Source organism: Vombatus ursinus, unplaced genomic scaffold (genome assembly GCF_900497805.2).
Source record: "Vombatus ursinus unplaced genomic scaffold, bare-nosed wombat genome assembly UNPS02015175.1, whole genome shotgun sequence".
NCBI classification, from domain to species: Eukaryota; Metazoa; Chordata; class Mammalia; order Diprotodontia; family Vombatidae; genus Vombatus; species Vombatus ursinus.
In genome coordinates, this window is record NW_020954953.1 from 5,751,615 (window position 1) to 5,767,017 (window position 15,403).

General features: G+C 38.7%; 1 protein-coding gene across 1 annotated transcript in view; it reads right to left on the reverse strand.

Moving 5' to 3' along the window:
* LOC114031485 (transmembrane protein 242-like) overlaps positions 1-14,364 on the reverse strand; it is a 52,419-nt gene extending 38,055 nt beyond the window's left edge. The window contains exons 1-3 of the mRNA XM_027846574.1: positions 14,166-14,364; positions 13,213-13,313; positions 2,954-3,091 (exon numbers count right to left, since the gene is read on the reverse strand). Of these exons, the coding sequence (XP_027702375.1) occupies positions 2,954-3,091; positions 13,213-13,313; positions 14,166-14,253 (327 nt within the window). The 5' untranslated portion in view covers positions 14,254-14,364. The remainder of the gene's footprint in view (positions 1-2,953; positions 3,092-13,212; positions 13,314-14,165) is intronic.
* Between the last annotated feature and the right edge of the window lie 1,039 nt (positions 14,365-15,403).

Sequence of the window (15,403 nt, forward strand, 5' to 3'; positions counted from 1 at the left end):
TTGAGCAAAGTGAACACAGTATAGGGAAATAAAGCAAAGACAGAAAGGACCTGGGTTCAGGGGTTGGAAATCAAGGGAGACAAAAAGAGCAACAGCCAGGGAGGGTAGTTCAGCATGGAGCAGAAAGAGAATGAGCACATGGAATACAAGAGGTGAAAAAGCAAACTGAGAGGAAGAAAATGAGGTATAAAAAGGGAAAGGAGACAGATGAAAAAGTCAAAGAGACAGGAAGATGAAGGTAGAGCCTGGGAAGGATGACAGTTAAAGGATGAACAGCTGGCACGAGGAAACACTCCAGAAGGGACTGAATAAATAACTGTGCTGATAAACGTGTATGTTTCTTGAATGGACTTGGGATTTCACTGATACAGAGAACTCTCTCTAAGGAAGCACATCAGTACCTGTTCTATATCTTCCATTCTTAGAAAGCTGCCAGGAGCAATGAAGGTTAAATAATGTGCCCAGAGTAATACAGCAGGGCTGAAGAGAGGTAGGATTTGGACCCACGTCCTCCTGACTCCAGGTCCAGCTTTCTATCCATTATACCACACTACCTCTGTGTGTATTTACAATTATTGTTCTGAGAGTCTCGGACTGTAAGTGATCACAGACAGAAATCTTACTGTCTGCTTTAACAACACACACACACACACACACACACGCATTTTAAAGTGAGCAAAGTGCGTGATGCATACCATCTCATTTGATTCTCACAACCCTGTAAGGTAAGTCCCATAGATATAACTGTCCTCATTTGGGGGATGAGAAAAATAAGGTTAGAGAGAGGGCAAGTGACCTGCCCAGGATCACACAGCTAGTAGGGATCAGAGGTAATCAGAATCCAGGTCTCCCTTACTCCCAGTCCAGCGCTGTATATTCTGTCAGGCAGCTTCTCAATGGTTCTGTAACATGAATGAGTCTGAGGTAACCTGTTTTGGTTAATGGATTATTTGATGTATTTCTATTCATTTGGAAAAGGAAGAAGAAAGGAATAAGCAAACAAACTGATGCCTAGAGAACAGCTAACACTATTAGCCGATAGCTCTTACATTATCGTATGATAAATGCATTAAAGAGTTGTAAACAAAGTGTTATTTAAGCTTCAAGGGGGAAAGTTGTTACCAACCAAGGAGGTCAGAGAAGGCTTCATGGAGGAAATGGCATCTGAGTTGGACTTTACAGAATGAAGAGAAATTCAATGACAAAGAGAAGGAGGCCATTCCAGGCAGGAGGACCAGCATAAAGAGTTGGAATTTAAGGTACACTGAGGGCAAAATAATAAGAGATACAACATAAGGCTGACACCAAGTTATCAAAGGTCTAGAATGCCAAGAACGAGAGTCTGAACTTTACTCAGTAGGCAAGTGAGGCACTAAGTATTTTTAAGTCAAGGAGTAAAACGACCACATCTGTGTCTAACAAAGACTATTCCAGCAGTGCTAAAAAGGATGGATTCAAGAGGGAAAACGGTGATTTAGGAATTTCACATAATTACTGAACTCGTGGACTATAGGGAGCCTCAGGAATATCCTAGCCTGACATACTCATTTTGCAGATGAAAAAACTAAGATCTTCAGAGGCTAAGTGACTACCTAGAATCACACAATCTCTAAAAATAAAAAAATCGGTTTCAAAGACTATGGGGGGGGCAGGCCATCAACTTGGAAATGTTTACCCCATCTTAAACTAAATTAAAAGCATCAGTAATAAGGATCATGTAGTCATGGAACAACTTAAGTAATTTTATAACAATATGACTTTTGAGGGGAGATTTTTCTTTTCTTTTCAGCAATGTTTATAGAAAACAGGAATTATGAAAATCATTTTACAATTTCATTTTATTCACATCTATATATAAAATTTGCACAGTCTTTTAGAGAAAACTATTGACAACCTGTTGTGGTTACATCTAGAACTCTTTTACTTTTTTTTATCCTAAATTCCAACTGCAGAAAATTAAAAAGAGTATTTTTCATGAAAGAATAACTATGAAACTCTTTCTACTTACTTAAACAAAAAAAACTTCTTACATCGCCTTAGGTTCATTTATCAAATAAGTAAGTTGTACGTCTTAAAGATCATTAATAATGTGAAATTTTTTCAATGATTTATAAATGCCTTAACTTACTTTTAAAGTATGCTGGTGAGGGGCAGCTAGGTGCACAGTGGATAGAGCACCAGCCCTGAAGTCAGGAGGACCTGAGTTCAAATCCGGCCTCAGACCAAACACTTGACGCTTACTAGCTATGTGACCCTGGGCAAGTCACTTAACCCCAATTGCCTTAAAAAAAAAGTATGCTTGTGAAATCTGAAACCAAGTGGCATACTTCGTAGAATTTTATAACTGAGAGATGTGAAAATTCACCAAGTCCACGGGTTCTTGGATTTCTGGGTAGGAGGGGGTCTGTGAACTTTAAGGAGAAAAAAATTACATCTTTATTTTCACTAACCTTTAACAGAGCATTCCCTTAAGTTATTTAAAAACATTATTCTGAGAAAGGGACCAGAGGCTTTTCCAGATTGCCAAAGGGGTCCATGATAAAAAAAGGTTAAGAACTCCCGATATATAGTACCTTATTTAACAGATAAAGAAACTGAGGCCTAGGGAAGTTAGGCAGCTTGCCCAAGATCACAGGATTACACAGGGTCAGAAATAGGGCTAGAACCTAGGTCATCTAACTCCCCTGTTGTAAGATAAATTAAAATTTTAAAAAGGGTTATTTTATCATGTTACATATTATATTCAATTATTTAAATCACTGTCTTAAATAAGTTTAATGTGCAAAGAGCATTAGTGAGAACTTAGCCAAGTTCTTCAGCATTCAGTGGGTTCTGTGTATGAATGTGTGCTAGAGGGAAAACGGTAAAATTGGCTAAGGTTCTTAAAATCTGCAGCAGATATGGTGACTGTGCATGCTAAGACTTAGGTCAGAAAAATACGGATGCTACTTACACTGTGAACTCCTAAAGCTTTCCAGACTGCAAAACTGATTACACCAACTCCACACCATGCATAAAGTGAGCCCCAACCCAATGCTCGCAAGGCAAGAGAAGAACCACTCTCCGGTAAAGCAGCTGTGGCAGTAATTCCCTGGAAACAAAAACAGAATAGTAAGAACAATGTGAATCGGAAAGAATGATAGAAATAAGAGGAAAATTAATCCAAGAGTAAGAATTTAAGAGTAAGAATCACAGGATCACAGACTTAGAGATATTAGAGACCTTAGAGGCCACTGAACACGCTTTACAGATGAGGAAATTAAGTTTTAGGGAAGTTAAGTGACTTGTCCAAAGTTACAAAGCTAATAAGTATCTGACCAGGATTCAAATTTAGATCCTTCTGATGCCAAGTCTGGTGTTCTATCCACTATACCACCTGGGAAAATGGTTAAGTGAGAGGTTATTCTAAGGACAGCTTTCTACCCACGAAACTAAATAATACAATAATATCTAGCAATTCCATAGCACTTGCAGGTTTGTGAAGTGTTTTGCATATATTATCTCATTTAATCCTCACAACAACTTTGTGAGGTAGGTGCTGTTATTATCCCCACTTTACAGATGAAGAAACTGGAGCTGAGTGATGTTAAGTGAGCTCCCATGGGTCACACAGCTAGTGTCTGTGGTGAGATCAAACTCATGACTTCCTTACTCCAAGTCCAACCTTCTATCTACTAAGCCATCTAGCTGAAAGAGGTGAAGTCAAAGAATTCACCACAAGGTAACTGGGTGGTGGTGTTGTTTTTAACTGGGCCTCTCCATCGAGCACTAACTTTATGTCCAGCAGTGTGCAAAGTACGAGAAATGCAAAGAAAAAGAAAAACAACCCTCCATCTAGTTCATATATTTGCAAAGTCGGTTAATAAAAAAAGAAAAAAATTTTAAAATAACACTCTGAAAATGAAAACCTGAATACCACACTTCAGGAAATCATTGAGAAAAACTGCTCAGAAATAGTGAAAGCAGGAAGAAAAGTACTGATTTAGAGAATCTAGTCCATCTGTTGGTGATCTATAGAACACCAACAGAAAATTTAAATAAAATCCTGTTTAACAGGCTACATTCATTAGGACCAAGGTGGATTTTTACTAAGGATGCAAGGATAGTTCAACATTAGAAAAACAATCAGCACATTTAATTGTATTAGAAACAAAACCATTCCAAACCACAATTATCTCAATAGTTGTAAAAAGCCTTTGACAAAATACCACACTTACTTATGCTAAAAACCTATCAAGAAGGGAACTTTTTTTTTTATTTCACCAAAAGTATCTATCTAAAACCAAAATCAAGCATCACATGCAATGGAAATACACTAGAACCTTTCCCAATAAATACAGGAGTAAAGTAAGAATGCCCACTCTTCTCATGATTATTTGATACAGTCCTGGAAATGACAGCAGTAGCAATAAGACAAGAGAAAGAATTCAAAGGTGTAAAGAAGAAATAAAACTATCTCTATTTGCAGAAGATATGCTGATATGTGCCTGGAAAATTCCAGAGAATCAGCAAAGATAAATGATACAATTAATAGCTTCAGCAAAGCTGCAGGCTATAAAATATAACTAGGCACTAGGTATTACAGTGATTAGCGTACTGAATCTGGAATCCGGAAGACCTGAGTCCAATCCCATCTCAAATATGTGCTAGCTATGTGACACTGGACTTAACCTCTATCTGCCTCAGTTTCCTGGGGATAATAGCACTTACCTCACAGGATTGTTTTAAGGATAAAATGAGACATTTATAAATCATATATGACAATGACTGGCACATGGTAGATGCTTAACATATGTTTGTTTCCTTCCTTCCTTCCAAAATCAACTGCATTTCCATATAATAACAAAATTCAAGAGTCAATAATGGTAAGGGAATTCTATTCCAAATAACTAAGAAATGCATAAAATATTTGGGGATCAATCTACACCTAGGATAAAAATGGGAAATGACTACTACATCTAGGCATAATGGGGAGAAAAATCTTTGTATCAAACTTCTCTGATAAAGGTTTGATATCCAAGGTATAAAAACAATTAACAGATATATTACATATAAATATATGACCAAAAACTGTTCCCCAATAAGCAGTCAAAGGATATGAACAAAAGTTCTCAAAAGAAGAACTGCAAACTATCTATAACCATATGCTCCAAATCAGTAATAATAAAAGAAATGTAAATCAAAATAACCCAGAGGTTCACCCCACTCCCTGTAAATTGGCAAAGATGACAATAGTCAACTTTGGAAGGGTTGTATGAAGACAGGTACATTGGTCCACTGTTGGGGGACCTATAAATTGATACAATTATTTTGGAGAGAAATCTGTAATTACACAAATAAAGAGACTAAAATGTCCATATCCCTTGACCCAGAGATTCCCTTACTAGGCTTATACTCCAAAGGAAACCACAGGTAAGAGGAAAGTCTCCATATCCCCCAAATACTTACAGTATATTTTTTGTAATAACAAAGACCTGGAAACAAAACAGATGATTGAGGAATGGCAAAACAAACTGTGGTATATGAATGTAGTGCTATTAGAAATAATCACTGTGATAAATACTGAGAAGCATGGAAAGAGCTACCTGAAGTAATGCATAGCAAAGTAAGCAGAACCAAGAAAACAATATCTACACAATGACTGCAGACACACACACTCAAAAGTGAATAGTGCAAAATTATAAAGAACAAGCATGCCTTGAAAGAAGACATAGAAGAAGACATTCTCACCCCACTCCTTGACAAAGGTGTGAGGACCACCAAGCGTGGCACTTATTTTCAGACTTTTTTTTGATGTATTGCTCAGTTATGCTTTTAAAAAATATAATAAATTTACATTCTTTTAAAAAGATAATTGTTGGGGCAGCAAGGTGGCGCAGTAGATAGAGCACGGGCCCTAGAGTCAGGAGGACCTGAGTTCAAATCTGGCCTCAGATACATAACACTCACTAGCTGTGTGACTCTGGGCAAGTCACTTAACTTCAACTGCCTCACCAAAAAAAAAAAAAGAAGATAATTGTTACAAGGGATGCTCTCTGGAAGGCAGTGTGAGAGGACTACTGGGAGAAACTACGGTCATGTATAAAAAAGACATAAATATAAACTTTTTTAAAAAAAAGAAAATATTTCTGCCACTTGGAATTATAGTAGAAAAATGGAGTACAGATTTTAACTTGTTTTAGAAGAGTCAAAATCTGCTAAATCTACATTTAAAAATTCTCAGATCTGCAGAGTGGATAGAGCAACAGCCCTGAATTCAGTAGGACCTGAGCTCAAATCCGGCCTCAGACACATAACACTTACTAGCTGTGTGACCCTGGGCAAGTCACTTAACCCCATTGCCTAGCCAAAAAAAAAAAAAAAAAAATCTCAGATCTAAACTTTTTAATAATTTACTTAATACTTAAACTCTTTTTAATTGTTTTTAATAAGAATGACATAGACACCCTCCTCCTTTTCCTGCATAGTGGGTCCTACAGCATGGTTACATAGATACCATACAGATGTGTGTCTTAGTTTCCTCAACTGGCCTCATTTCCCTCCAAAAGTAGAAACCATTAACCAAATTATTAATTGGAGGAAGCGTAAATACCACTGGCACAATTCTGATTTTAGAAAATTAAGTTTAATTATTTCTCTAGGGGTCAGAATTCAGTCTGTACATAAATACATTAAAAACATTAATATTCTGTTTGACTAAATCAAACAATAACAGTTGTATAAAAAAATGAAGAGAGCATCAACAAAAAATTTGACAAGAAAAAAAAAAAGACTGGTAAGGTAGAAGTGGGGGAGGTAACAATGGGTTTTGAATGCCAAACAGAGCATTTTGTATTTGCTCCTGGAGGCAATAGGAAGCTACTCTCAAAATGAAATGTCATTTGAAATGCTAGCAAGAAAAAAGATATATGTATGATGCTTGTGTCCGATTACAATCTTTTTGATCAGAATTATTTGGCAATTCAATTTTCCCTACAACTATTTTCCTTCATTATTATAGAGCTTATTTTAGAATTTAAATGAAATATCAAAAATCCTTAATAAGACAATGAATATTTGCATATAGTTTCATAGAAAGGTTACTTATGAATCCCAAAGCATGTTGTGGATATTGTACTACATTTCCCAAAGCTAAAATAGTTGAGTTACTCTCTTGTAAATAACTCTATATTCATTATATATTTCTGTCTCAATATTAGCATGTATTTCATCTTCTGAATATTTACCCATACTTTTCTGAGGAAGTAGCTGGCAAAAATTAATAATCCTTTATACAAGTACAGAAATTAAAGGACAGGACCATTAAGCAACTTACTCAAAGTTAATTGAAAGTCAATGACAAAGCTAAGAACAAAAGTTCAATAACTCTCATCAATCTCATCTTTAGAGAACATTTAAATTAAGTCAAACTGATATTAATCACTAATTCAAAAGATACATTTTAATCATATTTCACTTACATTTTTGTTGTATGATATAATGTTTGTAACATAATTCTCATCTCCAAGGTAGGTAAAGGTTTCATTTTTATAAAAGTAACACAAAGTAGTGACGTAGTTTGTTGTTTTTTTGTTTGTTTCGTTTTTCCAGATCAACCTTGCGGCCACATCAGAAACTAAATAATTTGGTTCTTTTATCTGCCTAAAAGTGAAGTAGATACTTGAGGAGTTACTGGGAAGTCAGCCACTTCCAATTCAACAGATAAATAATGCCTATTCTGAGAGTTTGGATTTTTTTTCCTCTGGCAGTATGAGGTGAGATGGTAGTACAGTGGAAAGAACACTGGCTCCTAACTCAGAGAATGTGAGTTCAAATACCACCTTTGCCACTGATGACCTGTGACACAAAACAAGTTACTGAACCTATCTTAGACTCAATTTCTTAATACATAAAATGAAGAAGGTGGACCAGCTGGCTTCAGAGATCCCTTCCAACTTTATGTCTGAACAACAATTGTTTTGGAAGATCTGGTTTTTTTATTCAAACCTCAATGTGATGAGTTGCTACTATAAAATTTGTCTTCAACAATGCAAACTAACAGCTTAAGGGACCTTACCCTGGTCACATAGCTAGTTTGTATTAGAAGTAGGCTTTGAATCCAGGTCTTCCTAACTCAGCAGGTGCCAAAACTTCTAAATTATTTCTATAACTAAAGCAAGAAACACGTATTTTCAAATTTCCCTTCAACAAACACGCTATTATGTTTACTATATTTTTAAATTTTTAAACTATTTACAAATATGAAATATATGTGGCCCTTTAAAAAAAATTTACTCTCTCAATCAGGTCAATGAAAGAAACTTAAAATAATATGTTAACAGGCTAACTTTGTCTTTACCTTTTTCTTTTTTATTATTCATAGGTTAGAAAAGAAAGATAAGCCTTCAATCAAGCAACATTTATTAAATTACCTATTTGTACTCTTTCAACCTTCCTAATTTCTCAATTAAAAGTCACTTAGAATGGAAGAAAATACTCTTTCTACATTTGTGAAAGAAACTATTACTGTTAAAAATTGATTATCCCTTCAGTAGTCTCTAACCATATCCTTGCTTAAGTTTAATCTTATCTAAAACCTTACTAAATATGCATTTCTTGAATGATTCACCCTTATTTCAAAAAATGATTTGAATTATTATTCATTAAAAGATACTGCGGGATAACATTTTTGTTGCTCAGTCGTTTTTCAGCTATATCTGACTCCTTGTGGCCCCAATTGGGATTTTCTTGGCAAAGATAAAGGAGTAGCTGCCATATCCTTCTCCTCATTTTAGAGGAGCTCATTTTAGAGATGAGGAACAGAGGCAAACAGGATTAAGTGACTTGCCCAGGGTCACTCAGCTAGTAAGTGTTCGAGGCCAGATTTGAACTCAGGAAAATGAGTCTATCCACTCTATTCACTGCACCAACCTAGCTGCTCTAGATAATCTTACAGCAAATTATTTTTCAGCAGTTAAATCCACTGACTAGTACCAAGTTGAGGATAATGCCCATCTGAGAGATCAGTAAATGGGAATACATGGAGGATATTTCCCCAAGTCAAATTAACTGACTGCAGAATTAGGACTAGAAAACTCAGTCTCTTCAGTTCCAGTCTGGTTCTGTTCCCTTATAGCAAATCACATCAGTGTCTCCCAAAGTCCCCAGGAAAGGTAAAAGCTAAAGGAGTTAAACATCATCCTAAAAAATACAATAACCTCAGTTTATGAATGGACCGTGCTTCAAAAGCTTACTTAGAAGTCAGCTGCTTGGAACTCATGACATTTTCCCACAGAATTACCATAAATGATGATTAAGTTCCTACTCTAACCCACAAAATCTACCATGTACCTGAAAGCCATTAAAAGTAAGGTTAGACCTGGATCCCAGACTCATCTGAACACTGACTCCTTGAGAACAGGCTGGTCTGAGGAATTAGAAGCTTTAAAGTCCAGTAGCATTAATGAGAGGGTTATAAGATTGGAGCTGAGTCTCTAAAGGAAGCTAAAGAAGCCAGGGGGCAGAGGTGAATAAAGAGAGCATTCCAACACAGTGAATGGCTTCCAAAAGAGCATGGAGTCAGGAGATGGGAGTTGTGAGTACAAGGAACATCAATAAAACAGCTGTTGCTTAATTGAAAAGTGCACAGATGGGACTGAAATGTAAGAAGACTTGAAAGACAGAAGGGCCAAGGTTATGAAGAGCTCTAAATGCCAAATAAGGGTTTTATATTTGATCCTGGAGGTAATAAGCACCTCTGGGGCTGGTTGTCGTATTTAAGGTTGGACTTGAAATCCAGAGGACCTGAATCTAAACCACTTACTATCTGTGTGACTCTGGACAAATCACCTAACCTCTCAATCTCAGTCCCCTATTTGTAAAATGGGGATAATAATAACACCTGCCTCACAGGGTTGTTGTATGGATCAAGTAAGATAACACATGCAAAGTGTTAGACCTCATTCACAGTCACTAGAGTGATTTTTCTAAAGCACATGTCTAATCACATCACCCTTCTACTCAACAAATTCCAGTGACTCCCTATTACCTCTAGGATCAACTATAAATTCTGCTATCAGGCTCTTCACAAACTGGTTCCCTGCTCCCCTCCTAGTTTTTTTCCCGTTACTCCCCTCTATACGCTCTCTAGTCTACTTGCTATCCCTCCCCCACGACACCCCATCTCCTGCCTCCATGACTTTGGGCTGTCCCCATGCCTAGGACGCTCTCATTCCTCACCTCAATCTCTAGCTTCCTTCAAAGAAGCTCCAGCACCAACTTCTGCAGGAGCCCTTGCTTGGTTCTCCCCTCCAAGGTTACCTAGAATTTACTTTATGTGTGTTTTGTATACACATCTATAAATATTTCTTGAGGCTGCTATAATTTCCTCTCTGTATTTGGCATGTTGCACATGCTTAGTAAATGCTTACTCTCTTGCTTCTTTAAGAGGCTCATCACCAGAATGCTGGTCACCAAATTATGATTTGAATATAAATTGAAGCATACTATTTGCCATTTTTTCTTCTGTTTTGTTTTGTTTCCTCTTTCTTGTGGTACCTCCTATTGGTTCTAATTCTTCCTTACAACATCACTAATGTGAAAATACATCTAATAGAATGTATGTGTAAAGCCTATATCAGATTGTGTGCTGATTTGGGGAGGGGTGGAGGGAGAGGGAAAAAAATTTTAAACTCAAAAGCTTATGGGGGACAGCTAGATGGCACAGTGGATAGAAGACCAGCCCTGGAGTCAGGAGGACCTGAGTTCAAATCCAGCCTCAGACACATGATACTCACTAGTTGTGTGATCCTGGGCAAGTCACTTAATCCCGATTGCCTCGCCAAAAAAAAAAAAAGCTTATGGAAGTGATTGTTGATAAATCAAAATAAATAAATAAAAAAAAGACTATCTCCTTAAATATGAAGAGGCTTCAACCTATACCACAGGTTTCACCCCTACTAATGAAATCAAAGATCTCAAAATACCAAAAAAGTCAAGATACAAGTATTGTAGTTATGGTTCAAAACCTCCAGGGGACATAGCAGGGCCCAATTTTCAAATGCTTAAGAGTATAATTATCAAGTCTTGCATAGAGTGAACACATGCCTTAGCCCAGTTCTGAACGCCATGATGTCTGCCTCAAAATGAAATGCGGTTTCAAGTACTAAATAAAAAGGTACCTGTGGAAGAAGTTTCAGCAGTTCCTATGAAAAAGATCTCAAAGGTTTACTAGATTGCAAGTTCAATGAGTAAACAATGTGACATGACAGAAAAAGCTGACTAATTATGGGCAAGGAACTTATTTTCTCAGTATGCTGGGCAACTCTTCCCCCCAAATAATCCATCTTTGCTAGAAGACTGGTTTAGTGAGGACAGATAAGAATAGGCTTAACAATGCAGCAAGATCTAAGTTAGCTATCCAAAAGAATTTTTAATGCTTTACAAAACCATAGAATCTCACTCACCATAAAAAGTTTTTAACTTTTAAAACAAGATAGGTAGCACAGAATCCCACAACTGAAAAGGCCCTTAGTCCAGGGGTAAGGAACTTGCAACCTAGAGGTCACATGTGGCCCTCTGGGTCCTCAAATGAGGCCCTCTAATTGAATCCAAACTTCACAGAACAAATCCCCTTAGTAAAAGGATTTGTTCTGTAAAACTTGGACTCAGTCAAAAGGCCACACCCAAGGACCTAAAAGGCCTTGAGGTGGCAGGGTTCTCCACCTCTAATTCAGTCCAATCCATAACTGGAAAAATCCCTCTTCAGCATTTTTGACAAAGTAGTAACCCAAAACCCAAAAAAAGACCTCCCCTTCCCTCTGGTGATCAAGAACCCACAGCTTCTAGAGGCAATTTTTGTCTCGAGCAGTTCTAATTGTTAGAAATTTTTTTGCCTTGCACAGAACTGACTTCCATCTATTGCTCCTGTTTCTGTCCTCTAGGGCCAGATAGAGCAAGTCTTGCCCCTCTTCTATGTTACAACCCTTCAAATACTCAGACAGTTGTCTCTCTGCTGTCTCTTCCCCCTCATCCCAGTCTTCTTCTCCCCAGGTATTATTAATATCACTAGCATCCCCAGTTCCTTCAGCCAATTTTTATGGTCTCTCTAATCCCCTTACCCTTCCGATCACCTTGCATCTTCGCACTGTCTTCCTAAAATGTGGCATCCAGAATTGAAAAACTTCAGATACAGTCTGACCATGGCAGAATGCAGTGATACTATCACTTCCCTCATTCCGGACATAATACCTCTCTTAATGAAGCTTAAGATCATGTTAGCTTTTTTTTGACTGCCTTGTAATACTGTCATTTCATATGAAGCTGATAATCCAGTAAAATCCTCTGATCATTTTTCACATAAAATGCTCTCTCCTGTCACTTCTCACCTAACTTGTATTTGAGAAATAGATACAATTACCTCTACTAAATTTTTTCAAATTAGATTGAGCCCATCATTCTAAATTGTCAAGAGCTCTTTGGACCCTGAATCTCTCACCCAATGTGTTGACTACCCCTTCATGTCATTTGCAAATTTAATGAGCATATCTATGTCTTCATCAAAGACATTAACAAAAATATTAAGTAGCACCCAGCAAAAGACAGAAATTTAGGCCTCTCTAATCAAGACCTTCATCAAAGTTGAAATCAACTTATTAATCTTCAGATCTATTCCTTTAAGCAATTCCGAATCCACCTAACTATAAATATCTAGACAACATCTCTCTACCTTGTATTCAGAACTGAAATCCTCTTTGGAAACAGGATATACATTTACCCCCATTTTTTAAAAGGATGCACTTCTAACTATTTTTACTTAGAAATCAAGCGAGATAATAATTGCAAAGTATGTGGCAAATGTCTGGTACAGAGTAGATGCTTAATACTTGTTCCCTTTAAAACCAGCAATAAAAAAGAATTTTAGACTCTATGCATACATTCAAAGACCTCTTTTTGTTTGGATTTTTTTTTTTTTGGTGAGGCAACTGAGGTTAAGTGACTTGCCCAGGGTCACACAGCTAGTAAGTGTCAAGTGTCTGGTCTGAGACCGGATTTGAACTCAGGTCCTCCTGACTCCAGGGCCAGTGCTCTATCTACTGTGCCACCTAGCTGCCCTAAAGACCTCTTAAATCAATGTGAAATGTCATCAAAATAAAAATCGTACTCCATCCTCATTCCCCGTAGCAAAATTTTACCAAAAATAATAGATGCAAATTAACTTAGCAGATCACAAACCTTATTGAACCACTGAGGGCTTTTCTTTTTAGCCAGTGACAAAGTCGTAACAAAACCAGCCAACATTCCTGCAGCAGCAACTGTACCAAGAAAAATTCCACCTGCCAAAAATTAAATTAAAAAAAATTAATAACCTCAAAAAGAGCATAAGCAAGAAAGTTTCAAAAAAAATTAAGCCATGCTCTACCCTCATTTATTAAAAAAAAAAAACAAACTCAGAAATGTTAATCATCTATCCTGCAAAGGAGAAAATGTAAAGTAATTACAACTGATTAGGATCAGTGACATTTGTGCAAAGCCCCATGTTTTAAAAGAAGTATTTTAAACTAAGCTCATCCTACAAGCAATAAAGCTAAGTTTAATGGAAAAAGCACTAGATGGGGAGTCAGAAGCCCTGGGTTCAGATCTAGGTTCTGCCTCTTAGTAGTGCTTTGAACTTGGGCAAGCTGCTTAATTTTTCTGGGCCCGTGTTGCAGAGAAGGATACATCAATAGCTGCAACACTCACAGTGTTGACGGCACTTGAGACATTGTGATTACACCTAAAGTGCCTTCAGCACCCCAGACCCTCCCGTCAGCCCGGGGTGGTGGCTTTGGGGAGGTTACATGGAGAGCTGCCTGCCCTCTTCCTCTTCCCAAACCAGCCCCCCCCCCAAGCACCAAGAGCTTCGGGGCTGGCTGAAAGGGTCCTTAGATCATCTGGTTCTTCTACAGATGGGGAAACTGAGGCTCAGAGCGGAGAAGTCTCGGACTGCGGGTCCAAAGATTAGGGACAGGGCTGAGCCACGCTGAGGGGAGGGTCTGCGGGGGGAGAGGCGCACAAGGGTCCTCCCCTGTCCACGCCTCCCACAATCACCAACACAACCCGCTCGTCCTCTAGGGAGGGGAGCCTGGAGGACAGGCCACGCCAGGCCAGGCTCAAGGCTCCCGGGGACCCGCAGCTGCCGCGCGCACCTTTCACAAGAAACAGCCGGTTGTCTGGGGCTGCGGGCTGCTCCAAAGACCCGGGAAGGCGCCCGGCCCCGGAGCCCACAGGCTCCATAACTCGATGGCGGCCGAGCCGTCCACCAACTGAGCCCGGGTGGAAACAGTGAAACCAGAGAGAGAGGTGCCGGACCGGTGCGACCGGAATTCAGTCTCGGGCAGGGCTCCGGCTACAAGACAAGGTTCCTCCCTTCCCCTTCCGGAGCCTAAGTTCCGGGTGCTCTGGCCCCGCCCCTAAGACCCCTCCCCCCAATCCATGCCCACACCTGCGCAGACGCGCTATCGCGCCTCTGCTGGGGCACGTGGCCTAGAGACGCCTTTCCTTGAGAGGGTCCTGTGGGTTGGGAGTAAGGAGGGGCAGGCATGTAAATATAAAGTATGTATTGTGTAGTAGGCCCTTAGACCTCGAAGATCTGGTCTTATCTAGCCACTGCATGAATTTAACACTAAAATCCACTGGCTGCCTAGCAAAAAGAGTCCAAGGCGTCTTGAACTCCTAACATGGTGTACCAAATGGTTGGATGGATGGACGGATAAATGAATGAATGATTGGATAGATGAATAAATATGAAGTCTTACAGCCAGGTTAAAAAAAAATCTCACAGGTTCATGATGGGGGGAAACATGGTAGGACAGTAGTTTGTCTGAAAAAGATTTGGGTTTTGTTTTTTTAAATGGCCTGTAAGTCAATAAATCAATTGAATCAACAGTATTGTATGTCAGCCAAAAAGCTAATTCATTCCTGGATTACACTAAGAAAGTGTTCAGGAATAAGGAGGTGATAGTTCTATATTGTGCCACCATGATTCAGCTGCCTTCTCACCCTGGAACATCCTTCCATCATACCAACCTCTTTCTCCCATTGGTGAACTCCTTCTGGCCCAGGCCTGGCCTGCTTCGTTCTATTCCCACCTGTGTTTCTTATTTTCCCAACTTTGCTACCCACACTCATCCTTTTCAGTTCCTTTTTATGGATTGTCTTCCCCCATTCAAATGTAAGCTTCTTGAGGGCATAGCCTGATCTTTTTGCTTGTTTGGCACAGTGCCTGGCACAGAGTAAGCACTAACTCAATGCTTCTTGCCTTCATTGATTGCCTGCTTACCCTGGTCAGATCATATTTGGTGTACCGTGTTCAGTTCTGGGCGCCATAGTTTGGGAAAAGCATGGATATGCTGGAGAGGTTCAAGCAAAGATAGTGAAGGCAACT